The sequence below is a fragment of the Muscardinus avellanarius genome (assembly GCF_963383645.1).
Source record: "Muscardinus avellanarius genome assembly, chromosome: 3".
Lineage (NCBI taxonomy): Eukaryota > Metazoa > Chordata > Mammalia > Rodentia > Gliridae > Muscardinus > Muscardinus avellanarius.
Window position 1 is genome coordinate 154,559,413 of NC_137788.1, and position 24,649 is coordinate 154,584,061.

At 37.7% G+C, this 24,649-nt stretch overlaps 1 protein-coding gene across 1 annotated transcript in view; it reads left to right on the forward strand.

Moving 5' to 3' along the window:
- MCTP2 (multiple C2 and transmembrane domain containing 2) overlaps positions 1-24,649 on the forward strand; it is a gene marked incomplete at both ends in the record, with an annotated part of 168,067 nt that overhangs the window by 121,442 nt on the left and 21,976 nt on the right. Inside the window, 2 exons of the mRNA XM_080691701.1 lie at positions 7,807-7,929; positions 8,761-8,802. Coding sequence (XP_080547827.1) covers positions 7,807-7,929; positions 8,761-8,802 — 165 coding nt within the window. The remainder of the gene's footprint in view (positions 1-7,806; positions 7,930-8,760; positions 8,803-24,649) is intronic.

Here is a 24,649-nt window from a genome sequence, read left to right on the forward strand (position 1 = left end):
ACAATTTCCTTTGCTGTACAGAAGCTCTTCAGTTTCATGCGATCCTATGCATTGATTTGCCTTTTAGTTTGTTGTGCTCTTAGCTCTTTTCCATCACTATAATGCCATGGTATTTCATCTCTACAACTTTGACCATGTTAAATATAAAGAGTCATGCAGCCTGCAACTCATGGAAATGGGCTTTTTCCCTTAGCGTAGCGCCTTCATGTCCTTCCCGATTGTGTACACCAGTAGTTCATTCCCTTCATCATCTCTTGAATGAACAGGTAACTGGATAATGTCAGACTTAGTTTGTCTGAAGCAGTCAGCTGGCCCAAGTTGGAAACCGACTCCCAAAGAGAGGCCCTGCAGTTCAGTTGGGGCTCTCTATGGTCTCCACCATGCCCCTGGCCTCCCACTTGGGCCTCCTGTACGTTTCTCCATTTTTCCATTTTACTTGCTTGATCCCTGGGTTGCATTTTGGTTTACAATGCCCAGCAGTGGCTAACATTTTTTTTTTTTTTTTTTTTTTTTTTTGCGGGTCTGAGGATGAAACCCAAGGGAATTTGACCTCCGAGCTATACCCCCCTGCCCTATTTTTTATTCTTTATTTTGAAACCGGGTCTCACTGAGTCGCAAAGGGCCTCACTAAGTAGCTGAGGCTGTCTGCAAAATGCGATCCTCCAGGTCTCAGCCTCCCAAATGCTGGGATTACAAGCATGCGCCACCATGCCCAGTTTAACCTTTCTGAAACATATAAATTGAGTAATGTTTCATAGGTGAATGGAAGTGATACAGGAAAAGAAAGACCCTCCTCTTAAGGCAAGTTACAGAAAAACAATTTGTCAGAGTCAGACTTGGCATCATTGATAAAACATTGCAGTGTGCTCTGTGATGTGTATGCAGTGTCTACAAATTTACTAACCCCTGGTCTGTGTTTAAATGCTTTTGGCTCCATCAGCATTGGTACAGGTAAGGAGGTAAGGTTTCGTGGCAATTGGGATGAGGCTATTACATAGGCTGTCGCCTTTCTTCCATGTCTATTGACAGAAAGGAGAAAGTCATCCTGAGAAATGTAGGCTGGACCTCGGTATCTCTGCAGAATGGTGTAGCCATCATAACTTGGAATGTGGGTGTTGTTTACTTTGTGCATTTTTCTCCTTTTCATTTTCTTTGCCTTGGCCTTTCTCACTTTAAAAATCAGCACTCTGTCTTTTGTGATGGTGGTTAACACGTGGAAGTAGCTATCTGGGATCCCTTAATGCTGGCATCTAAGAGGTACTAAAAGTGGTGAGGTAGGTAAAGTGGTGTTCAAAAAAATTGCACTATATATCACAGGTATAAGGGAATTTATAGAACACACATAGTTTAAATCATACTATGATAATAATTAAACATCAGTTTAAACCTTAAAAGATCCCATTATATCCATTCTTTTTCTGCCTCTTTGTGACTGAACTCTTCTCCCTCCTTTGTGTTCATCCCCAGAAATAACATTGGCACCGAACGCTGTGTCATTCCTAACTACCCACTGTGGTTTCGCCACCTTCATATCTATATCTGAACAATGCAATTAAGTTTCGCCTGTTTTATTGAAAGCTTTGTTAAAAAAGAAGTTATGTAACACTTAAAATCTTACTCTGTGACTCTGTTCTGTAAGACTTCACCCAGTCTTTTTTCTGAGTTTGATCCTTGTAGTTGATCTTTACTCTGTTTAGTACTTAATTGTATGAGCAAGTGATTTTATTTTATCCATCCTGCTCTAGTCAGATATTTGGACTGATTCCAGGTTGGTGCATTTTTGTAGTGTCTATTCTTCAAAGGACTTTTGTAAACATACAGATCATCCCCTGGATACAAGTAGGAGTGTAAAGCAATGGCTCCCAGTGTTGTGCCTAGCCAGGACCTTTCCTAGAACGTTTCTTGGGGTGGCACCTGCCACATACTGTTCAAGCCTTTCATGAAAATCTTGTGCGTGCTAGCAGTTGAGACCTATGTTCTCAAACATTTTCCAGATGATGGATGATCAGAATCAAATGATGATTATCCTTGGTCTGCATCTCAGACATCTCTCCACCTCATCTGCCTTCTTGAGTACTTTTTATTTTGCATGGGACATGGTACTCTGCCATGATTTCAGTTTGCATTTTTCTTAATGCTGAGGAGTTTCATATATTTAGAAACATTTGGGCTCATCTTCTTTGTTCCTTCATTATCTAATTTTCCCCTCTTTTTGTTCATTTGTAAAAGTACTTTTACATAATACAGATACAAAGCGTATGTAATAGAAATGTCATCTTGAAGTTTCTAGCATTTTAAAAAAATGATATTTCATATTAGCTTCTCATGAACAATGAATATCCTCACCAAATTTATCAACCGTGTTTTTACGGTTTATACATTACCTATGAGATTTAAGGAATCTCTCTCTGCTACCACTGTCATTGATATAGTCTTTAATTTTTTTTATGTTTTGTCTTTTAAGTTAAATATTTTAGTCTGCCTGTGGTTTTATTTCATTTTAATATTCTGGGAACCAGTGAATTCATACCACTGATGGAACATTCTATCTCCTCTCAGGGGTCTGCAGTTCCCACAGAGACATTGTGGTAGTCAGCTTCCCGTTGCTGTGATAAATACTGGAAGAAAGATTTGCTTTGGCTCAGAGTTTGCGTTTTCACTCCATGATTGTTTAGCTGTCTTGCTTTGGGTCTGAGATGGCACGGAACATATTGATGAGAGAGCATGGAAGAGGAGGCTTGTTTTCTTGCCAGTGACCAGGAGACACGGAGAAAGGCGGAAAGGGGATGGAGTTCCAGTATTTCCTTCAGGGACAATCCCACAATAATTTTCTGGGCCCTGACTTCCAGTAGGGAGGGGACCGTGGACTGGAGACCATGCCTTTAACACATGGGCCTTCAGAGGATATTTCCAAGAAATAACTGTCGTGAATCAACTTTACACATATAGATAGGCTTCTTCATCAGTGTGTTGCATATTCCTGTGCCAGTACTCCACAAATATTTAGCTTTAGCAAAGTTTATCTTCAGGAATGCTTTGGGAACAATATTTGGCTTTTCGCTTTTCCACAAAGCAGAATTAATATTTTGTGTTGTGCAAAAAGTGGAACAACACAGGAACCAATCATGAAAGTAACTCAGACTCCAAATTGGAATTTTTTTAAGTCAGACCTTACCTGTCCAAAGTTATGGACTGTTGCTGTCCTCCATTCAAGTTCTAAATTATTTCATTACATAAAAATTAGACTTTATTTTTTCCATAGGTCAAGATTTATTTAGAGTTGCATATATATTTATCACTTGTTTTAGGCACCACGCATTCCTGCATTTAGCTATTATACTTGGAGCAATTTTCCTTCTAGCTGAAGTATGTATTTTGTATCTATGTTTACTGACGGTTTTTTGGTGATATTTCCTGGCTCAAGATTTTTGGAAATGACTTTGCTTGATCCTTCTTAAAAGACAATTTGCTATATATAAAATTGAAAATTGAAAAACTGAAAAATATATGCACTAAAATATAAAATTACTCAAATTACACTTTTTTGTAGATAACTGTCTTTCCTCTTTTCCCAATTATTTTTTTTATTCCATAAGATTTTTCAGTGTGTGTGTATTACTAGGAATTGAACCCAGGAGTGTTCTAAGTGTTCTACCTCAAAGCTACACTCCTAGCTTTATTTTTTAATTGCAAAACAGTCTTGCTTAGTAGCTGAGGTTGGCCTTGAACCTACAACCCTTCTGTCTCAGCCTTCCAAGTACAGAGATTACAGGTATACCTCACCAAAACAAACTTCTACTAGGATATTTAATTTATTTGTTTCTGGCTTCCTATCTATCTATTTTGTTATTATTATTATTATTATTATTATTATTATTATTATTATTTTGGTGGTACTGGGGTTCCTGGAAGCCCTTCTACCTCCGGGCTACACTCCCAGACCTATTTTATTTTATACTTTTTTTTTTTTTTAATTTGGAAACAGAGTCTCTTAAGCTAGCAGGGCTGGCTTTGAACCTGTGCGATCTTCCTGTCTTCACTGGGGGGCGGGAGGATTACAAGCATACGTCACCATGCCCAGCTTCTACTAGGATATTTTAAAACTGAATTCTTCCTTGTTTAGCCTGGTGAGGATAGGTTTAGGTGGGTGAGAACTTCTTATATGAATATCTTTGAACACTTATGAAAATGTCAGGCATTTGACCTCCATGTAGTGCTTCCTCCCATTTCTTTCTCATGTGAATCCATTATCCTACGCCAAACACCTCTGAGTCATAAATTAGACCTTCTCATTTGTATCCTCCATATCTCTTGGCCTCTTTTACACATCAGTGTCTTTCTCTTTTATCTGCATTCTGAGTCATTTCTTTGGGATTGTCTTTGTTCCAATAATTTTCTATTCATCCACTTTTACTCTATTAATTTGTATATCCTCTGTATTTAAATTTATCCCCCCTTATCCTATTCTTCATCAATAATTTTGCCCGGATTCTATGGTTCATCTTTATAATACACTTGTTTTCTTTACCTTCATTACACTCAGTTACAAAATCTCAGGCAAGCATGGTTCTAAACAATACATATTTAATGCTACTCAAACAGTTGTATTACATTCCTATTAATACACTCTTCTTTCTACTTTTCTAGACTATTTCACAACTTCTCTTCTGATCTCCAACTTCTAATTCTTTCTCCTCACCCCCAATCGTAGTAGCCGTGATTGTCACATATGGTCCACTTGTAACCCACTGATTCTTTCTCTGTACCCCTCCCAACTTTCCCCTTTAGTGTTGGAATTAAGCTCCACGAATGTTGTTTATGTTAGTTTATATCTTTTATTGTTTTTGTTTACCCCACACACAAATTGATATGTTCCATGGCAGTAGGTACTTAACAAATAAATGCCAGAAGAAAAATGAATGATTATTTCATATAGAAAGTGAACTGGGACAGAAAGACAGGGTTTGTGTGCAGTACTCAGAGGCAGGGCTGAGGGAGGGAGTGTGTCAGGAGTGACGTACTGCTCAAGCAGGTAAACTAATGTTGAAGAATGGGCATCTGATTTAAACAAAAAGTCACATTACACAAAGAGATGTAAATACAGATTTTCTGCTATATACTAAAATCAGGTTTTCAGAAATAGTTTTCTTAAAGTGACTATTTCCTGCTGAAATAGCTGTTGAAACATCTTCATCAGGTTTGTGCAGAAATGACAATATAAATGAATGAGAAATGTATGTATTATTATACCAATTTAGTTATAAAAGTTGACCATAAGAAGAAAAAGTTCAAATGGATGCTTGCTTCTAATTATGAAGAAAAATTGAAAAAAATGGGGAAAGATTGCCCTCTCTCTTTCTCTTATTCTCATATTCTCCCTCCTCTCTCTCTCTCTCTCTCTCTCTCTCTCTCTCTCTCTCTCTCTCTCTCTCCCTCCCTCCCTCCCTCCCTCCCTCCCCTCTCTCTCTGGCACACACATCCACAATTATCTCTCAAAGAAAACATAAAACACTAGCTCTATAACCTCTGTATCAAATAGGGTTCCTTAAGTAGAACATTGAAGGAACGAATCTCAGTGGTACAGGACTATAATCCCATTTTGAGGTCAGTGCACTGTAACTTAGTGAAACCCTCAGAAACTTAGACCTTGTGTCAAAATAAAACATAAAAGGGCTGGGGGTATAGCTCAGAGGTAGAACACCCCTGTATTCAATATTTACAATGGAGAAAGACTATTTGAAGTGTTTTATTTTTAAAAAGTAAGAATAAGTCAGAAAAATGATAGAAGTACATTGACAAGTCTTAATGCTTGGAGGTATGCTTAGGTATTTGATAAATAGAGTGTATTATTTGTAGTCCTGCAATATTTAGCAATATAACATAAAATGTTATTTGTTACATAGAAAAAGAATATGATATATCAAATATATATATATCAAAATAATACTACTATTAAAACTTGAAACATAACACAAAAAATAAGTGATAAATGTAAATTTCCGCAAAATATCTTTAAGTGTTAGCAAAAAGATACAGTAATGTATTAAAAGGTGGTTGTGTCTTAGCAAAGTGGAGTTTCTCTGAGGGAAACAAGGTTGTTCCTTTATTAATTATAAATATACTATCTCAGTGTCCTAAATTGAAATATAAAAATCCCCCATATCACTTTAGAAGATATCAAAAGCACAGTTGGTCAGTTACTATCATACCTGACTGAAGTTACAATAATCATGAAATAAACTGTTGTAAGAATTGGCGAAAGTATTCCTGCTTAAAGAAATGTTTTTATTAAGTGTGGAGCAGATACCTAAGAATGTTTTGTAAATATATAGAATATATTAAGGATAAAGGTGAGTAACTGTATATGAATTTTGTAGTATTAAAAATGGTGTGTGTATATATGTGTTCTCAATGCAATATGCTTTTCATAGCTCAAACAGAAAAGCAACATCATGTTTAATGTAGAAAAATGGAACACTAGAAGCATTTTCATTAAGGTCAGAAATTAGACAGTAATATCCCTCTCAACAGATTTATTTAACATTGCATTGTAGAAGTAATGAAATTAAGCAAGAAAAAAACAATGTTATAAATATTAGAAAACAGATGAGATTCCTTATTTGTAGTTTGTATTCTTAGAAACCCTTGAAGACTTAAATAAGAAGTTATTAAAAACAATAAAAATTTATGAATGAGGCTAATCTAAATATCTAAAATATTCAAATGATTAACTTTTGGATATATACTATGACCAGTTTCAAATTTTTTTATTTATATAATGACAAAAATAAAATATATAGTTACAGATAGAAAGCTTTACCAAGTTAGAAAAAAAGTTGCTAGCAATAAAACAATACAACTTTTGCAATGGAAAATTCAATATTTATGATATTGTTCACCTATTCCAAGTTAATAGGTTGCAACAGTGACTTTCTCTTACTAGCTGACAGCTGATAACTACAAATTATCTTATTTCATCTTCCAGACTTGTGAATTCAAAAAGAGAGGATCAAAATTTGAAGTAATTTGCCCAAGATTTCCCTCCTGTCTCTTGCACTCCTCAGGTGTTCTCGTTTATCCTAATTCGTGTGGTCCTTGGAGGCAGAGCTGACCTCCTTCCCTTTCAGGTCTCTCCATCTTCTGCAATGGAGGTTCTTGTGTTTAAACCCCAGATGCTCACCTGTCCTACGGCAGGGGATATGGGCTTCAGGAGATGGTAGAGCTTGGACTGGCAAAAGCATACCTTATCTGATGGCGAGAGTGCTAGCCTGTTATGACCTTACCATCCCCAAATGGGCATATTTTAAAAGAGAATTTGGAAATCTGATATTATTTGTCCAAATTACCCGGATTTTTAAATTATTGACAACCAATTTAAAAAGCAATCACTTTTCTCCAGTTAAGTAGACCACACTGTTAGCACAATGTGCTCATAACTCTAGATTTTTCTGTAATGCTTTCCCCAAATTCTCGTACCCCAAAATCATGGAACAAAAAATAAATAAGAAAAAAAGAAAATTAAATAAGAAAAAAGGAAAATGTGTCTTCAAGGTGGAAGGTTACTTTCTTTCAGTGGGACTGGCCTAGTCATGCAGTACTCTTACTTGGCTGCTAGTTCTAAAAGGAGTTAATTGTGTGTGTGTGTGTGTGTGTGTGTGTGTGTGTGTGTGTGTGTACACCATGCAAACTAGTATCTGTTTTTAATTGTTCCTGGGTTATTCTTCTCAAGTCGATGGGTAGGAATTTCAGATTCCTCTCCTACTGTTTTATCCAGCAATCACATGATCTCATGTATTTCCCAATCAGGTCTTTCTGGTCACTGTTTGGAATTTCGAACTGTATATGATTCCTCTGGCGTTATTGCTGCTTTTTGTCTACAATTTCATCAGACCCCTGAAAGGCAAAGTCAGCAGCACCCAGGGCAGCCAGGTGAGCAAAGAAAGATTCAAGCCATCCTGGCATTTGATGACTGGGAAGTGTGTTAAGTCACTGTCAAATCACACCATGGTTTACAGACAGCCTCACCTACTTAGGCCCTTTGCAACTCAGTGAGACCCTGTTTCAAAATACAGAATAAAAAATTGGGGGGTAGAATGTCCCTGGGTTCCATTGCAAAAAAAAAAAAAAAAAGAATTACCTATTACATAGCTGAGACTTCTAAACTGATTTTAACAACCCCATGAGCAGCACAGATGGTACCAGACCCAAGTGGGCAAGTCCACATCAGAGCCCTGAGTTCCCTTCTTTTCCTTGTCCCTCCCAATCCTGGAGTCCAAGGAAAACCATGATCTCATCCAGCAATCTATAGCTTTTCCTTAAGATGGATTATATCCACACGGATACACTTTCTATTGTCTGCTAATTTAGTAATGTCCCACCCAGAGAACGAACAGTTATTATAGTCATGATCCCAGCACTGAGGCAGTATAGCATTCTCAATCTTAACACAGCAGTGCGCTTATTGGTCAGGATGAGTACAATACTGTCCAAGTTGGTGGTGCATTTCTGAAGCCAGATGCCTTCAATGGGCCCTCCCCTCAGAGCTTTATTTCTACACGAGTGTTATAGAGCTCCTGCATGTCCTTTATAAACTTGCCGCAGTGGCCTTGAACTTTAAAAAACAGCATTTTAAGAGGTTATCATGAATTTTTATACGAGTGCTTAAATTCCATAGAGAAAGTGAACAATGAGTATGTGTTTTGCTTGCATTGGACAGTTCTGGTCCAGGCTTCATTAACAAATTGTGGGGTTTCCTTCCAGGAAAGCACAGATGTGGACGATGAGGACGAGGATGATGACAGGGTGAGTTTGCCCAGGGAATGACCTCCAAAGGACATCCATGGGGGCATCAGAGTGCGCTCTACCAGATTCTGTCTCTCTTTTTTTTAAATTATTATAAATCATACAGTAATACTGCCACTTTTTAAATCAGGATCTCGTATTTATCATTTCTATTTGTTTCTTTATTCAAGCCTATTAATAGTTGCAATTACCCATCCTATCTTACAAAGATTTTTATTTTTCAGTTGGTCAATGATAATTGTACAGCTCTACGGGTATACAATGTGATGTTTGGGCCTGCTCTAAAATTTTAAGAAATAAGATGGAAAGGGGGTAAAACATAAGGAAGATCTGAAATTTTCTACAAAGCCAACCAATAGGAGGCCTTTCGTTGGATGCCAGCCAAGCTCAGCCTTCCCCTTTGTAGATAAAAGGTAGCCTGGGAAGTCAAGAGCAAATCAAGTGCGATTGCTGCTCCTCTCAGGTTCAGGGCTGCGCTCTGTGGGGTGGTCACCCACTTCCGTGCCTGTCACTTTCCCAGCTGTTGCTGGCAGCACTTTCAGCTATATGTCTGTGTACATCTGTCCTTTTCCTTCTCTTGGGAGAATCTCTCAAATCTGCTGCTTTTGTTGTCATTACACTTTCAGACAAACCTTCTGGAATAAAATAAAAAAAAGCAAAGTGCCAAATGAGAGGCTTCTAACTTAATGGACTTTCAGTCCCCAAACCTGTGGGGCTGGTGACGGGTTAGGATAGAATAGGCTTGCGGGGGAGGAGAGGGCAGAAGGGAGAGAGTTAGGAACAAGTATGCAATGTAATTGCCCATCGGATGGAAATTAATTCAAAGACCCTGGCTCCTTGACACAGAGCCTTAAAATTAATTGAGTGGACCAGATGGTTCTGCCCATTTGAAGCACAAGGGGTAGGTTCCAAAGTAACTCATATTTGTTGTGCTAAGATGCTTCTGAATAGAAAAATAATAAAGAATCCCACCTATAGAAAGGGAATGTTCCTTTCTCAGATTAGAGGTGATTGGCAGTCAGCTCTGGAATCCGTAAGAGCAGTTCTCATGTGATGAAGTCATTGCATAGCAATAGTCACGGCCCATTTCGTGTACCCCGTTGAGATGTTTGACTACAATGCACCAATAAAAAATTAAAAAAAAAAAATAGTCACGACCGAGCTAAAGTGTAGACGGCCATGTTTTATTGAAGAAAACCACAATTCTTAATGAAATTGTTGAAAACCTTTAAGAGGTACTGGTCGTAAATCTAGGCTTCCTGTTCCCCTGAATGGCCATTTAAAATTGGGGATGCCCCCTCTCTCCTCCTTAGCTTTAGTTATTTGCTGGAATAACTCATAAGGAAAACATTCCCATTCACTTGTTTATTTTGAAGGATGCAACTCAGGAATGGTGAATAGCAGTGCTGCCTAAGGGAAGATTGGACAGTGAAACAGAACTTAAATGCCTCTCTACATACTGAATCCCTAGATTCTCCAAAGAGTCACCAACAGAGAAGCCTCTGATGCTATTTTTCACTCCTTCATCGTTTTCCTGAAGGCTTCCTTAAGTAGCCATTGGTGATTAAACCTTTGGCTGCGGTGATTAAGCCCATCTCCAGTCCCTTCCCTCTTTCTGGAGGTCACATGGATTGAACAAGATATGCCTGCAAGTTCCAGCTCTCTCATCATGTGGTTGGTTTCCCTGGAAACCAGTTCCCCCATTTTGTAGGACTTTCCAGACACCATCTCATTACCCTGTACTCAGGTGTGATTGAAAAGAGGCTTGGTATGAATAGCAAGAGTCTCCTAAACTTCACCTTTCCTAGTCCTGGTTCAAGTCCTAGGAACAAAATCAAATGAAACAAAATACACTCCTACCACTCTTGTCGCTTAGGCAGTTCTAAGAGTTTTGGAAGCTCTGGCCAGGAGCCAGGAACAAAGACCAAATATATGTTTCTTATTATATCACAATATCACAGTAGGAAAAATTCTACATTTTATAAACCAAAGCTGGGAAGCAAGGATGACTTCTTTTTGTTGGGTCAAGTGTGTTTAAATGAGCCACCCAAGGAACAGTATCTCATCCACCCTTTCTGGACGTTGCCAGGTCCCTTGGCCCATCTGTTACAGGAGAGCTTTCAACAGGATAGCACTGCCTACAGAAGTGTTGCTCAGAAACTGGCGGGCAACAGAATTAGGCCACAACCTGTAGAGCAGGGTTGTCCAGGTCTGATGCTGCACCGAGGAACCTCGCGAGCTTCCTGGTTGTGAGGTCAGAGCCATTTGGGCCGTGCTTCAAGTTGTTCTGGGCAAGGGTGACTGATCAAAGAGTCAGGACAGCAGCCCCTGCTGGTGTGAGCCCAAGGGTGTTCACCCAGCATGGCGCTGCACGCAGCGGCACTGTCTACTGCCCCGTTTTGAGAGGTGTGCGGCAGGGCTCTGTCTTCTCCGGGGCAGGCTCATGCTTGGAAAGATTTTAATTATAGTACCGCAGAGCCTTTCAGTGGCCAGACCCTTATCATTTCACTTCTATAGAAATGAACTTAGAGAGTAAAAGCTTGACTTTGGTATTATCCTTGTTTGTTTGTTTGTGTGTTTAACATACCTTTTCGTAGCTAAGGGAGAATGGCAAACATTTTAGTCTTTGTATCATTTCAGCCTCCCTTCTCTTAGAGATTTGTTAATTTAAATAGATATTCAGCTTCACTGCTTGAATTTGCATCTCCCTTCCTCCCTCCCTGCCTTCCTTCTTTCATTCCACCCCCTCTCCTCCTCCTTCCCTTCTCTCCTCCTCTTCCTCCTCCTTTTCTTCCTTTTCCTCCTTTTCTTCCTCTTCCTTCTCCTCCTCCTTCTTCCTTTCTGTCTTTCTCTCCCCCCACCATTGTCTCTCTCTCAATCCATATCTCTTTTTTCTTTCATGGGATTTAACCAAGGGGCATCCTACTTCCGAGCTCTACAACAGCCCTCTTTATTTTTCTTTTCTTGAAACAGGAGCCTGTAAGGTTGCTGAAAGTCTCACTATATCGGTGAGACTCTCCCCAAACCTGCAATCCTCCTGTCTAAGCCTCTGAATTACTAGGATTAGAGACATGCTCCACCATGCCAAGTGCCCACCTGTAATCCAGCGTATCATTTCTTCTCCATCTATAGCTGCCTCTACCACTGCAATGTGCACATGTGTCCTTGACTGGGTGCCGTGGCTAGATGGCTCCCTGCTACAGTGGACTGTGAAGGGTCGGGTCATCCCCACTGACCTCTCTGGCTTCTGTTGTGTGTTAGACATGACAGACCATGCTTCTGGGAACTGTAACACACCCAGGCCAAAAGGAACTGTTTACAATTTATAAACACACAGCCATTTCAGGCAAACCCAGAGGAGGAGACAAACTCTTTTCTACCCAAGCTATCCATCTTGGAAGTGACACCGGTTAATTGCCATCACCCCCTTCCACCACATACCACGGCAGATGACTATGGAAGATGAAAGGCTGTCGGCCCCTTGGCCCAGCTTCCTCGGGGGATGGATACACTCCCATCTCCTGCCTGTCTGGGAGGTACAGACCAGGCCGTAGTCTGGGGTCTGTCACACTGTACTGTCTGCAAAAGGGATTGCTCTAACATGACATCAGTGCAGCCTCTTGCTCCTTGCCCTTGTTCAAAGTCCACAGTGGTGATGTGTCTTAGATTAGACTCCACAGTCTTGCCTTCTTTTCTCTGGCAAGCTTTCAGTGACAGCATAGAAGTTTCAGGTAACTAGACTTTTTGACTTTGAAGACTTGAACACAGGCTAAATGTTAAAGAGAGGAAAACCTCCTTCCTTCCACCTGATGACCCATGTAAGAAACAGCTTGTTGCAACTGCGGTTTGCTAGGGACCCCAGAACAAGCAGATAATGGCTATGTTCAGCTACCAGCAATCAGTTGACATTTACTATTTGTATTAGATTCCATATGTGAAAACCTTCCATGTGGACCTTATTTGTATGGGTGGATTACAATGAAAATTGCATTAATTTTCTACGCAGTAAAGGTCAGTAATTGAAGCATGGACCAAGAAACTATTATATAAAATGCTGTACCCATCCTTAGGAAAGATCATGCAAGACAATACTATCTTGTTTTCATTGTTGAAGGTATAAATACTTGTATTAAGACTTTCTTTTTCCAGCCCAACAATCACTTACATAGAATATTTCAACATTTACTATTAACTTCAGGAAGAAGAAACCATAGGGCCGTGTAATAAAGGAAATTAAACATATTCTTATTAGAAAGATACTACATTGATTGTGGATTGGTTTGTTTAGAACTAGGCTGTCAGAGGACTCAAATATCTGTCCTTTTAGAGTAATCAGTGTGGCCGTAATTGCTTGACATAGTATATGGAAATTATATTGCATCCTCTATATCGGTTATGAATTAAAAACACTCATGGGTATTTTTATTTAAGAAAACAAGAAATATCTAGTACATTCTGATCAATTGAGGAGCAGTTTATAATAACAGTATACAAATGAATTTATACTTCTTTACAATATTCACAAATCAGGATGTCATCAAAATTTAAACACATGTAAGCCATCAACTTCAGCACTAAAAATGATTCTCCATCCCCCAAACCAATTAGTGCCTCCATCATGGATAACATTTTTTTTAGAAGGAGAAACCCAGGGCAAATGTGGTCAGGAGTTCTCATTGCAAATTAACCCGCACAGTCCTTTCAGTGGGGTGGTTAGATCCACCATGGCTCATCCCCTGAGTTCCCTCATTCCAGAGAGAGAAGATAAGCTATTATCCTTACCCAGGAAGATTATTGTTCATGAAGAATACCTTGCAGTGTCCTAGTGAGAATAATTTTTCTGGTCATTCTTTCGGGCCCTAAGAATGCCTAAAATGTAGTAAACAAGTTTAATCAGTCATTTTTGTTAAGTATTCCATAAGCAGTATTACTTAAAGATGATAAAGTATTGTATTTTTATGAAAACAAAAAGGCAAATGTATCTTTGCGTGATCAACATTAGTTGTGTGTGTATATGTGTGGTATATACACACACATACCACACACAATTTCACAGAACATACAAATTGTATACAGGGTGTATTGTACAAAACCCACCTAGTTTTTAAAGTATTGAACTACAAATGGTCATTCTGGTTTGGTTAAGTCCTTTTAATTTAGTTTTATGTTTTTTTTAGAGCTGAAGTGATTTAATTGCTAACATTTTTACTATTCCGTTGTACTTTCAAAATTTTAATGGAAGCCGGGTGTGGTGGCGCACACTTGTAATCCCCGCGCTTGGGAGGCAGAGACAGGAGGATTGTGCAGGTTCAAAGCCAGCTGTGCTGTCTTAAGAGACCCTGTTTCCAAAAATAAAATAGGTCTTGGAGTGTAGCCCGGGGGTAGAAGAGCTTCCAGGAACCCCAGTACCACCAAAAAAATTTAAAAAAAATTTAATGGTAAGCAGATCACAACCAATTATTTATTATCAAGTTCTCGGTGTTCTAAATGAAAGAGTATCTTCCCAAGTGTATATTGCTCCTTAAACATATCAAATTGCTCACAATTCTTCTTACAAATCAAACTTTCATTTTTTTTTAATTTTTGAGGTGTGTATATGTAAAAAAAAAAATAGGACAGGGTATAGCTTAGAGGTCAAATGCCCCTGGGTTCCATCCTCAGACCTGAAAAAAAAAATCAAACTTTCATTTTTCTTTTCATTTCTGAGGTGTGTATATGTATGTGTATGTTACTGAGGATTGAGCCCAGGGACATTTTACTTCTGAGCTATATTCTATTATATATATTCATTTATTTAATGTGTATATGTGGTGCTAGGGATTGAACCCAGGGACAGTCTACCTCTGAGCTATACCCCCAGCCCTATTTTTTTATTCTTTATTTTGAAACAGGGTTTCACTAAGTTGCAGAGGAGGGCCTCACTATGTAGCTAAGGTTGGTCACAAACCTGGATCTTCCGGTCTCAGCCTCCCAAGTACTGGGATTACAAGCATGCATCACCATGCCAGGTTTATTTTTAAATTTTCAAATGTGGTCTTACTAAATTGCAGAGGGCCTTGCTGAGTTTGAGGCGGGCTGCAAACCTGTGTTCCTCTTGCCTCAGCCTCCCAGCTACTGAGATTGCAAGCATATGCCACCATGCCCAGCTGAAATTTCCATTCTTAAATGGGTTTGACTTCATTAATTTTTTTAAAAGTATTCGCAAAGTTGTATTAATCTAGCATTTGGAAGTGTTCAGAGTTTTCCATTTTCTATCACACGAATTTTCCTAGTTCTTGTAGATGTTATTTGTAATATCTACTATCAAGATTGTACTTTGTATGTTACTTTCAAATATTGTGAAATATGATATACTAGCCTATAAATTGCATGAAATATTTATCCTCCTGTTAGCTAATATGTACTAATAGAATAGAGTTCCAAAGCTCTGGTTTTTTTAGCAGTCTATGCTACATTGAGATGTTTAATTTTTCACTGCCTAAAGTTACTTCAAGCTAAGGCAGAATGCACTGAGCATTGTGGGTAATTGCCAATTATTCACAAGTCATTTTTCCTGAGCATAGTAACCGTTCTTCTCTTTCCTAATGAAATTCCCATTTCAATGTGGGTCATCCTAATTCCCAATTATCTAACAAGTTCACAAGAGAATTATTAGATGATTTATAAGAAAATCAATAGATAACTTAGATAATTTATGGGAAGGTGGGAACACCACTTTCTTTCTCAAGGAAAAGTAAGATAAATGAAACAAAATAAATACTTTAAAACATGGTTAATAAGAAATAATTAAATGAATGAAAATAGAAGTATTTAGGGTCTTCACAATTTTCTGGCTTTTTTCCCCTCTCACCTACAACTCAACTCCATTCAATAAATTTGATATTATTTTCCTTATCTACAAACAAAACAAATACAGGTAAATAAAAATTAAGTAACCTTGTCTAGGTTTCTCAGCCAATCTGCTAAACAAGATTCTAACCTAGATCATCTCTCCTAGATCTTATTTTCTGCTATGCGACATCATATTGAAGTGAGCATAGCATTAATTTATTCATCTTTTTTCACATTATCAGCAACACGTATTGATTGACCTCTCTGTATCACAGTCTCTATGAGTAAGGAGATTGGGACTATAATTAAGATTCTTATACTAAGTACTGTGATTCCTCTTCCCTGAAACTTTGCAGGCTATGCTGGACAGTCGAGGAGATGCTTGGGAAGTCAGGTCTGCTAATAGGGTTAATGTCTTTGTTGAATTGTAGGGTGATAATTACTTTTTGCATTTCTTGATCACACAAATATGTTGCCCTAGACCATTTCTCCCATTTGAAAAGATGGTTAAGTCAGCAACTGTGGCTTATTGTGTATATATAACACAACTCTTACAGATACGGAAAACCACTGGCTTTGTTAGCCTTGTGATGGCATAGAACAGCTTTTGGTGAAATCAGTCTACCAGGGTCTAAGTTTCAAATATTGTTTTTCAAACCTGCTACCTGTCCTTTTAGTTGTGAGTTGTAATTATCTTCCTATTGGGGTTGTGGCGAATCCATTCTAGTTTGTCAACTCTCATTCGATACCAGGACAGGTTCTGCCACGAGCCAAACACACATACAGGTGCTTAAGTAAGTGAGCGCTTTAGGTAATGATCAGATAGAGGGTACAGAGCCACTTAGAAATTATACTGATTCAAAACCCAAACACTTATGTATATTTCCCAAAGTAAAAGAACTATTTAAGAAAAACGCTTTCTCCAGGAATACAGATTTTCCCCTAACCACTCCTTCTCATTTTTAGAGCATGCACCATGGTGTTGAAGTGTGTGTGTGTGTGTGTGTGTGTGTGTGTGTGTGTGTGTGTATGCACACGCGTGCACACACGCCTACAAAATGCCCCATGGGAAGAAATTCTAAAGACTATTCCCAGTGCATTAAGCTGGGAACCATTTTAATCTCCTATATCAGAGATGTCACTTCTCGTTCTCTGTTATGACAATTACCAATAATTTTTTTTCCTTTTCACGTGAAATGCCAGTCAAATTATGTGCAATGCTTATAATTCTTCAGTTTTTCAAATTGCAAGCTTTTAATTGTCAATGGGATGAAACAGACCACGTGAATTCCTGTTGTCTAAAGTCACATCCTTGCATCTTGAGTTGAGGTGGCTGTAATTACTGGGAGGATCTTGAGATAAATTTTTGCACTGATCCCTTTTGGGACTCCTGTGCGTTCTGTGACAAACACTTCTCAAATTTTAAGCATGTCAAAGGATTTTTCCTGACAGGGTCAATTTTGAGGAATATCTCTCTGGTTTTGCTTAGATAATTAATAGAGAAATGAGACTTTTTCTAAAGCAGAACATGCAGGAGAAGATATAAAGTAACACACTGCTTATATAATTAATTCTCAGTTGTAAATTCATTTTGATGGTGTTAATTCTCTCCCAGAGGCTCGAAGCTAGTTTATTGCAGTGTCTCATTGGAGACATGTGGAAGGCAACAAGGCCTTAAGGAAGAAGAAGAAAAAACACTTGCCTTCTGATGTATTCTTTATATTTTTATTTTGTTTCTATATAATGAACAGCTATAATCCACCACAGACACTTCACTTGTTCTTAATTCAACCATTTATAAAACTTAGTCAAAACACTCAATCCTTTTGGCATTTTATAAACAAATACACTTTAAAAATAGTAATCCTGCATTTAACTCCATATCAGATACACTTTTAGTTATGGAGTTGGAGCTTGTCATTATTTTTCTTATAATCCCAGTGTCAGTCTTTCCTTATAGTTTATTTAAAAAAAAAATACCAAGGAAGATCATGAAGTTGAATTCTGGATTACCAAAGTTCCATGCCACCTCACTACTTTTATTTGGTGATAGATGCTTGCCCATAATGTTGACACTAAATCATGTAAATTGTCCTTACACCTCTGCATTATTTTTGCAGGTTCTCATTTGACAAGTAAAATCCGATTCAAGTATAGGAACCTAAAACTGTGTTTAGACACAATTATCTTCTTTGTTTAGTGACTCCTAATGGCCATCACTATTTTTATTATACATTTTCTTGTATGAAGTAGAAGTCTCAATGTGAACAGAAAATATAAACACATGTGACTGCTATTCTGCCATTCAGTATAGAGCCCTCTTAGTCATCTTAGGCAATTTGGTAGCAGTAGATGCAATGTTGTGTTTGCTAAACTGTGTTATCACCACATTCCCTGGTTCAATCTGAAAAGTGTAAATAAAGTCAGCATGATGTGGATGGAACTGGCAGATGATCTCTTCTACAACTGAGGACAACATGAGTAGACTTGTCCTGGAAGAGCATTTCTTTGGAAACTTAAATTAACCCCAGTACCCCTTCGACTAGACAGAAGGCTGTTTTTCTTTGTCTCTTAAGAGTGTAGCAGGAAATTATTTTGCATGTGTGATAACATTTAATTTTTTACCAACCAGGGCAAGGATTATGATCTGTTTTCTAGAAATGCAACTAGGACTCAAAGAAGGCAGAAACTTAACATGATCACTACTGTGGACTGGATTTGTCTTGTGTCTCCCAGGAATTCATGAGCTAGAAGCTTGGTCCCCAATGTAGAGATGTTGAAGAGGTAGAACCTTGGAGAGATGGGTGCTAATATAGGTACTAGGTCATAGGGAACAGCCCAAAGGAGGACATAATGCAGGTGTTATAGAATGATGCTCTCCAGAGCAAGAGTTATGAAGTAAGATCACCACATATGGTTGTCCCCTTCTGCAGGCAACTGGTTCCCTTTCTGTTTCTCAGCCACGCTGTGACACAGCTAGAGAGCTTTCATCAGGATGTTGGTACAAGCTGCTTGGATCATCTAGCCACTGGAATTGTGAGACAAACATTTTACTTGTCACCCAACCTCAGATATTTTGTCAGAGCAATACACATAATGGGTTAATACAGCCTCAAATCTAGTAGAGAATAGAACCAGAGTTGCACCGAGGTCTCTCTGACTCCATAGCCTGCTATAGAAGCACATGTACCTCAGTTTCTTATCAATGGAAATAATTACACCATGCACTGTATGTTTTCATTGGTATTTTGGTGGCTATTACTAAAGTAAAAAGACACATAAATCAATCTTCCCTCCTTCCCTCCCTCCCTCTCTCCTTCTCTCCTGTTCTGGGAATTGAACCTTAGGGATCGCACATGTCAGGCCAAGTGTCTTATCACTGAGCTATACCTTCAGCCCTTTTTATTTTTGAGACAGGGTTCCTCTAAGTTGCTAAGGCTGGCCTCAAACTTGCAACCTCCTGCCTTAATGCAAAGTGGCCGGAATTATAGGCATGTACCACTGAGCCTGACAGATGTTACATCTTATTTTTAAAAAGATAAAAATTCTTTGTTGCAACAAGATAAAAGAACATTTGCTACTCTAGTGATAAACACATTTCCAAAACATGTAGGCTTATGGAGTTGGTATATTTTAGGATATTTAAGGTTTTATCTAAGTTTTCATCTGTTGGAATAAATAACCTCTGGTTGCCTACGAGACTTTTAAATAAGAAAGGAAAGAAACGTTTGTTTTACAGATATGGTCAAAAGGTATTATGTAACATTCTCATAGAAACTGGGCGAAACAATGATGGGAAGAAACAGATAGAAATATGTACATTAAATTGGAAGCAGAGAGAGGGAACCAGCACCCCTAGAAACCAAAGAACAGATTGCAAAAGGAACAAATAGCTGAATGCCAACTTGTAAAATATACACCCAAGACTTAAAGGACTTCTTAGACTGGAGAGGATATTTGCTTTCTTGTTAATAGTCTTGGACTGTGTCACATACATGTGAGCATAGGCAAATATAAACATAGTCAAATCCCTTAACCTGTTGGACTCTGGTTTCCTATACATAGGAGTACTTGTCTTGTAGGTTATGCAATATAATGACATGTTGATGGTGTAAAAAGGCTATCACTTACAGTGCAGAGAGAAGACTATAACTAATGTGAAAGAACAGAGATGTGATGCAAACCTAGGGAACTAAAGCGGTAGCCAATGTGGACTGGCATCCTTAGTCTTCTCAGAATCAGAGCTGGGTGTGATGGTGCACACCGTAATCTCAGTACTTGGGAGGTCAAGACAGGCTCTCAGGCTCGAGGCTAGCCTCAGTAAATTAGCAAGACCCCATTAAAAAAAATACACATACACACCTCCAATATATATATATGGCTGGGTGGAGGTATAGCTCAGAGGTAAAATGCCCTGATTGCAATGCCCAGTACCAAAAACAAAACAACATAGCCTTTCTGTCAGTCTTTTGGATTTATGAGGCCTAGAATCTTCCAGCTGTTAGCTCCCAGGTCAATGTATATAACCCTGTGACACTGTTATAAACCTGCTGTCCAGCTCTTTCCCTGGGCTCTTCCATTTCTCCATCAAAGGAAAACTGTAGCAGTACCCAGCTAAGTACGTGCTACAATGTTGAGTGCTGAGAACAGACTCAGATAAAGCAGCCTGGTCATATGTGTTGATCATCAGTTTCAGCAGGAAAGGGCAGGATAGAGAGTTGTGGAAGAGGTTAGTGACATGTCTAAGTATGAAGATATGTTCTTGTAACGTGGAAGTTACCATTTCTTGGTCAACGCATAGACATTGTTCAAAGGGCAGTTAAGTCTTTAAGAAAATAGATACTAGGTTTACTACCAATCATAGTGGTATCTGCCCTCATATATATCATATATAATATGATATATTATATAATATATATTATATCATATTATATATGAGTAGCAGATGCCTTGTACAGGGATTCTAAGGGAGGGGTGGAAATGCATGAAAAAATGTTTCTCCTCCTTGTTCAGAAGAATAATTGGGAAATAATTGATCCATTTCTATGCTAATACATTTCAAGGGAAATTGATTTAGTTTTATCACATGTCCTCGTTTTCCCAGAAAGTTCCCATTTGCTACTTTTCCCCACTTCAAGTGTTGTATGTTATATTTCTACTTAAACAATCTGCAATAATTATACTTTCTTTTTTAATGGGGTAGGAATTTATTTTTATTTATTTTGAATTTTTTATGGGTGCATTGTAGTCATACATCTTAATGGAGTACAAGATGGTGGAGACATACATACATGCATACATCACCCAATTAGCCCTTCCCCAGTTCCACCCATTCCCTCCCCCTCCTTCTCATGTTTGGCTTAGTGAGTGCCATTGATATTAAAGAACACCATGTGCATTAGAGAATTTTCCTCTTCCCCCTCCCATCCCCTGAGTTAGGTTGCCTTTTTTACTCATCTATAATATCTTCTTCTTTGTACACAGTTAATCTTAGGATGACCCGTTTTCTACCTAGCTTCCTCATATTAGGGAGAGCATTCAATTTCTTATTTTTTGTGAATGACTAATCTCACTTAGCATAATGCCCTCCAGTTCCATCCATTTCTTATAAATGACATAATTGTGTTCTTTATGGCTGAGTAAAATTCCATTGTGTACATGTTCCATAGTTTTGTAATCCTTTCATCTGTTGATGGACATCTTGTCTGGTTCCATAGTTTGGTGATGGTGAGTTGTGTAGCTCTGAACATAGATATGCATGCATTAGTTTGGTAGTTTAGTTTCATTTCTTTTGGGTAGATACCCAGAAGTGGTATTGCTAGATCATATGGCAAGTTCATTCCCATTCTTCTGAGGATCCTCCATAGAGTTTTCCAAAGTGGTTGCACTAATTTGCAATCCCACCAACAATGTATTAGTGTTTCCACTTCTCCACATTCTCACCAGCATTTGTTGTTTGTGTTTTGAATGATTGCCATTCTAGTTGGAGATAGGTGAAATCTCAGGGTAGTTTTGATTTGTATCTCTTTGATTGCTAAAGATGTTGAGCATTTTTTTCATGTATTATTGGCCATTTGAATTTCTTCTTTCGTGAAGTGTCTATTTAGTTCACTAGCCCATTTTCTGATTCAGTTATTTTTCTTAGTGATGAGTTTCTTAAGTTCTTTGTATATTCTAGATAATAGTCTTCTATTGGAGGAGTAGTTGGGAAAAATCTTCTCCCATTATGTTGGCTCTCTGTTGAGGTTTTTTATAGTTTTCTTTGCTTATACAGAAGCTCTTAAGTTTCATGCAATCCCACACATTGATTTGCCTTTTAGTTTCTTGTGCTACTGGGGTCTTGTTGAGAAAGTGTTTACCTGTGCCTATATGTTGCAGTGTTGGACCTTTACCCTCTTCAAGTAGCCTCAAGGTCTTTGGTTTAATTTCTAAGACTTTCATCCATCTTGAATTTGACTCTTGTGCAGGGTGAGAAAGAGGGATTTATTTCCATTTTCTCCATAGGGTTAATCAGATTTGCCAACACCATTTGTTGAACAGGCTATCTTTTTTTCCAGTGTTATGTTTTGGCCCCTTTGTCAAAAATCAATTAGATCTAAGTACAGATTTGGTTCTGAATCTTCTATTCTGTTCCATTGGTCTATGTGTCTGTTTTTTGTGCCAATACCATGCTGTTTTTATTATTATGGCTTTATAGTATAGTTTGAAATCCAGTATTGTGATGCCTCCTGCATGATTTTGTATACTTTCAACTGATGCTTTCAATTTCTTTTATGGTCCTTACTAGCAGTCTTAGTAAGAGTTCTCAAAGGATAGCAGCAGATTAACAAACACCCAGGTATAACTCATTTTTAATTTTCTCTTTCCAGGGGCTGAGTAACTACCATGTAGCTCTAAAGACTTTTGCTGGTAAAACACTGTCATCTCAGATGGCTAAGCCCTTCTCGTCTCAGGCAGTGATAGAAATTACATTTTTCTCATCCCCCATCACCACGTGGTATCAGCCAATTTTGCCAGGCCTGTAACCAGGGCCTATAAGATGAAATCAGCTTCTGAGCTGCTGGTTCATAAGAGTTAGTGGGAAGCTGGGAAATCATAGGGAAAGTAGAGGTTAAAGATATTTTGCATTTAAGCTGTCTTGCTAAGAGAATTAAAAATAGCTTTCAAAAACTATTAGAATGCTTCTTTTTTACCCATCAAATTGAGTAAATATGAACTTTGAAAGAAGTTTTACAATCCTTTTTCACTAAGTTATAAAACACAAATATGGTGAATAATCAAGTACCAATTTCCCATTTCTATAGATAGTTGTCTATGAACAAATCATAGCAAACTGATGATTTTTTTTTTCTATTTTTTAACAACCTCAAGGGTCCTGGTCATGTCATTGACATGCTCAAACCTGTCACTCACCTGATGGATCAGTCTCAATACAATGACTACTTAAGCAGAAAGTAGACACTAAGAAAACTGTTGCTGAAAATACAGTTTTTAATATTTGTAGGACATGACTTTAAATCAAATGACTGTTTTTAGACATTCATCCACTTTCTACTGTAGTTTTATTGCACTATACGGGAATGGCAAAGTAGGTGTTAATTTGCCTGTCATGAAAGGATTCTAACAGACTGTCAAGTTAATTCTGAAATTGTTTTGATATTTTTATGTACTATATGAAAACAGACCTTTAAGCAAGGAAATTCTTTTAGGGTGATAGGGATTGAATAAGGTCCTTGTACATGCTAAGCATGGTCTTTACCACTGGGCTATACCCTCAGCCTTCTGCAAGTATATTTTGCTAATAAAATCTCCAACATCAGGAACATCGTTGTAAATTTAAACAAAAAGCATCACATGCAATTTTGCAGTGATAACATATAAAAACTAAAGTATAAATTTTGGTAAATGTGATAGAATATAATATCATGACTAATAAGATAATAAGATATGCTAGCAAAAAAAAGGAGTCCATGAGGAAGAAGTGTACTTGGGATTTGATATGATGACCTCATTATATATGATTATGCCTAAAAAAATGAATTAGATGTTGTAGGTCCAATATATATGTTTGGACACACACACATATACATATATAAAAATGCATGTATGTGCATGTGTATATGCATATACATCTCTAGATATGTCTTTGCATATATATATATAAGTATTATATGTGCCAATTTGAGTTAGCAAGGCTTTGTCTAATGTTTGATAGTATGTACTTAGTTTTTTTATTTCCTATCATCAACCTTGTTTTTGACACTTCAAGGAGCTCTCAGTCAACCTCGACATTCCCCAAAGCTATTTTACCCTTAGAAAAACCGAAATCTTTTAAATATTCAATGTATTTGGTGATACTCATTTGGAATAGCTATAGAGCTAAGTAACTTTCACTATTGGCCATTTTTAATTAATGTAGTAGAAAAGAAAAAACTGCCAGAAAAAAAAGGTAAAATATTTTTCACTAGGAAAGGAGATAAGGATGCTGCAAACTGTGACATCCAAAGGTTATACATGGCTTTCTTTGTAAAATTTGAGGTTATATTTTATGTGTATTTATTGGGAAAAACATTTTGGTTTTTACTGAGATGAAAATATATTCATCCCAAAAGCCATGGATTTTTTAGTATAAACTTTGTTAAATGTCCAAACCAATCACAGAGATATCTAACCTGAAGTATAGTCTTGCCAGTGGTTTGAAAGAAAGGTCATATGAATGGATGTAAAAAATTTCTTGAAAATATATAGACTTACATATACATCCCGATATTTAATATATTGTAATATTCATATATCAAATCTTTTGTGAGTTTTCAAAGTAAGTACTTGTGAGTATTTCTTAATTATGGTCTATGGCGAAGTCCATTAAGGTCTCAATTTAATGGCCATTAAGTGGAACTCTGAAGATGATTAAGAACAATTTTATGAAATATTGGAAATGTAAAGATGACATTTTAAGTCTTTTTTTAAACAAAAGGAACCTTAATGTGGGATTATTGACAGATACAACTACTAA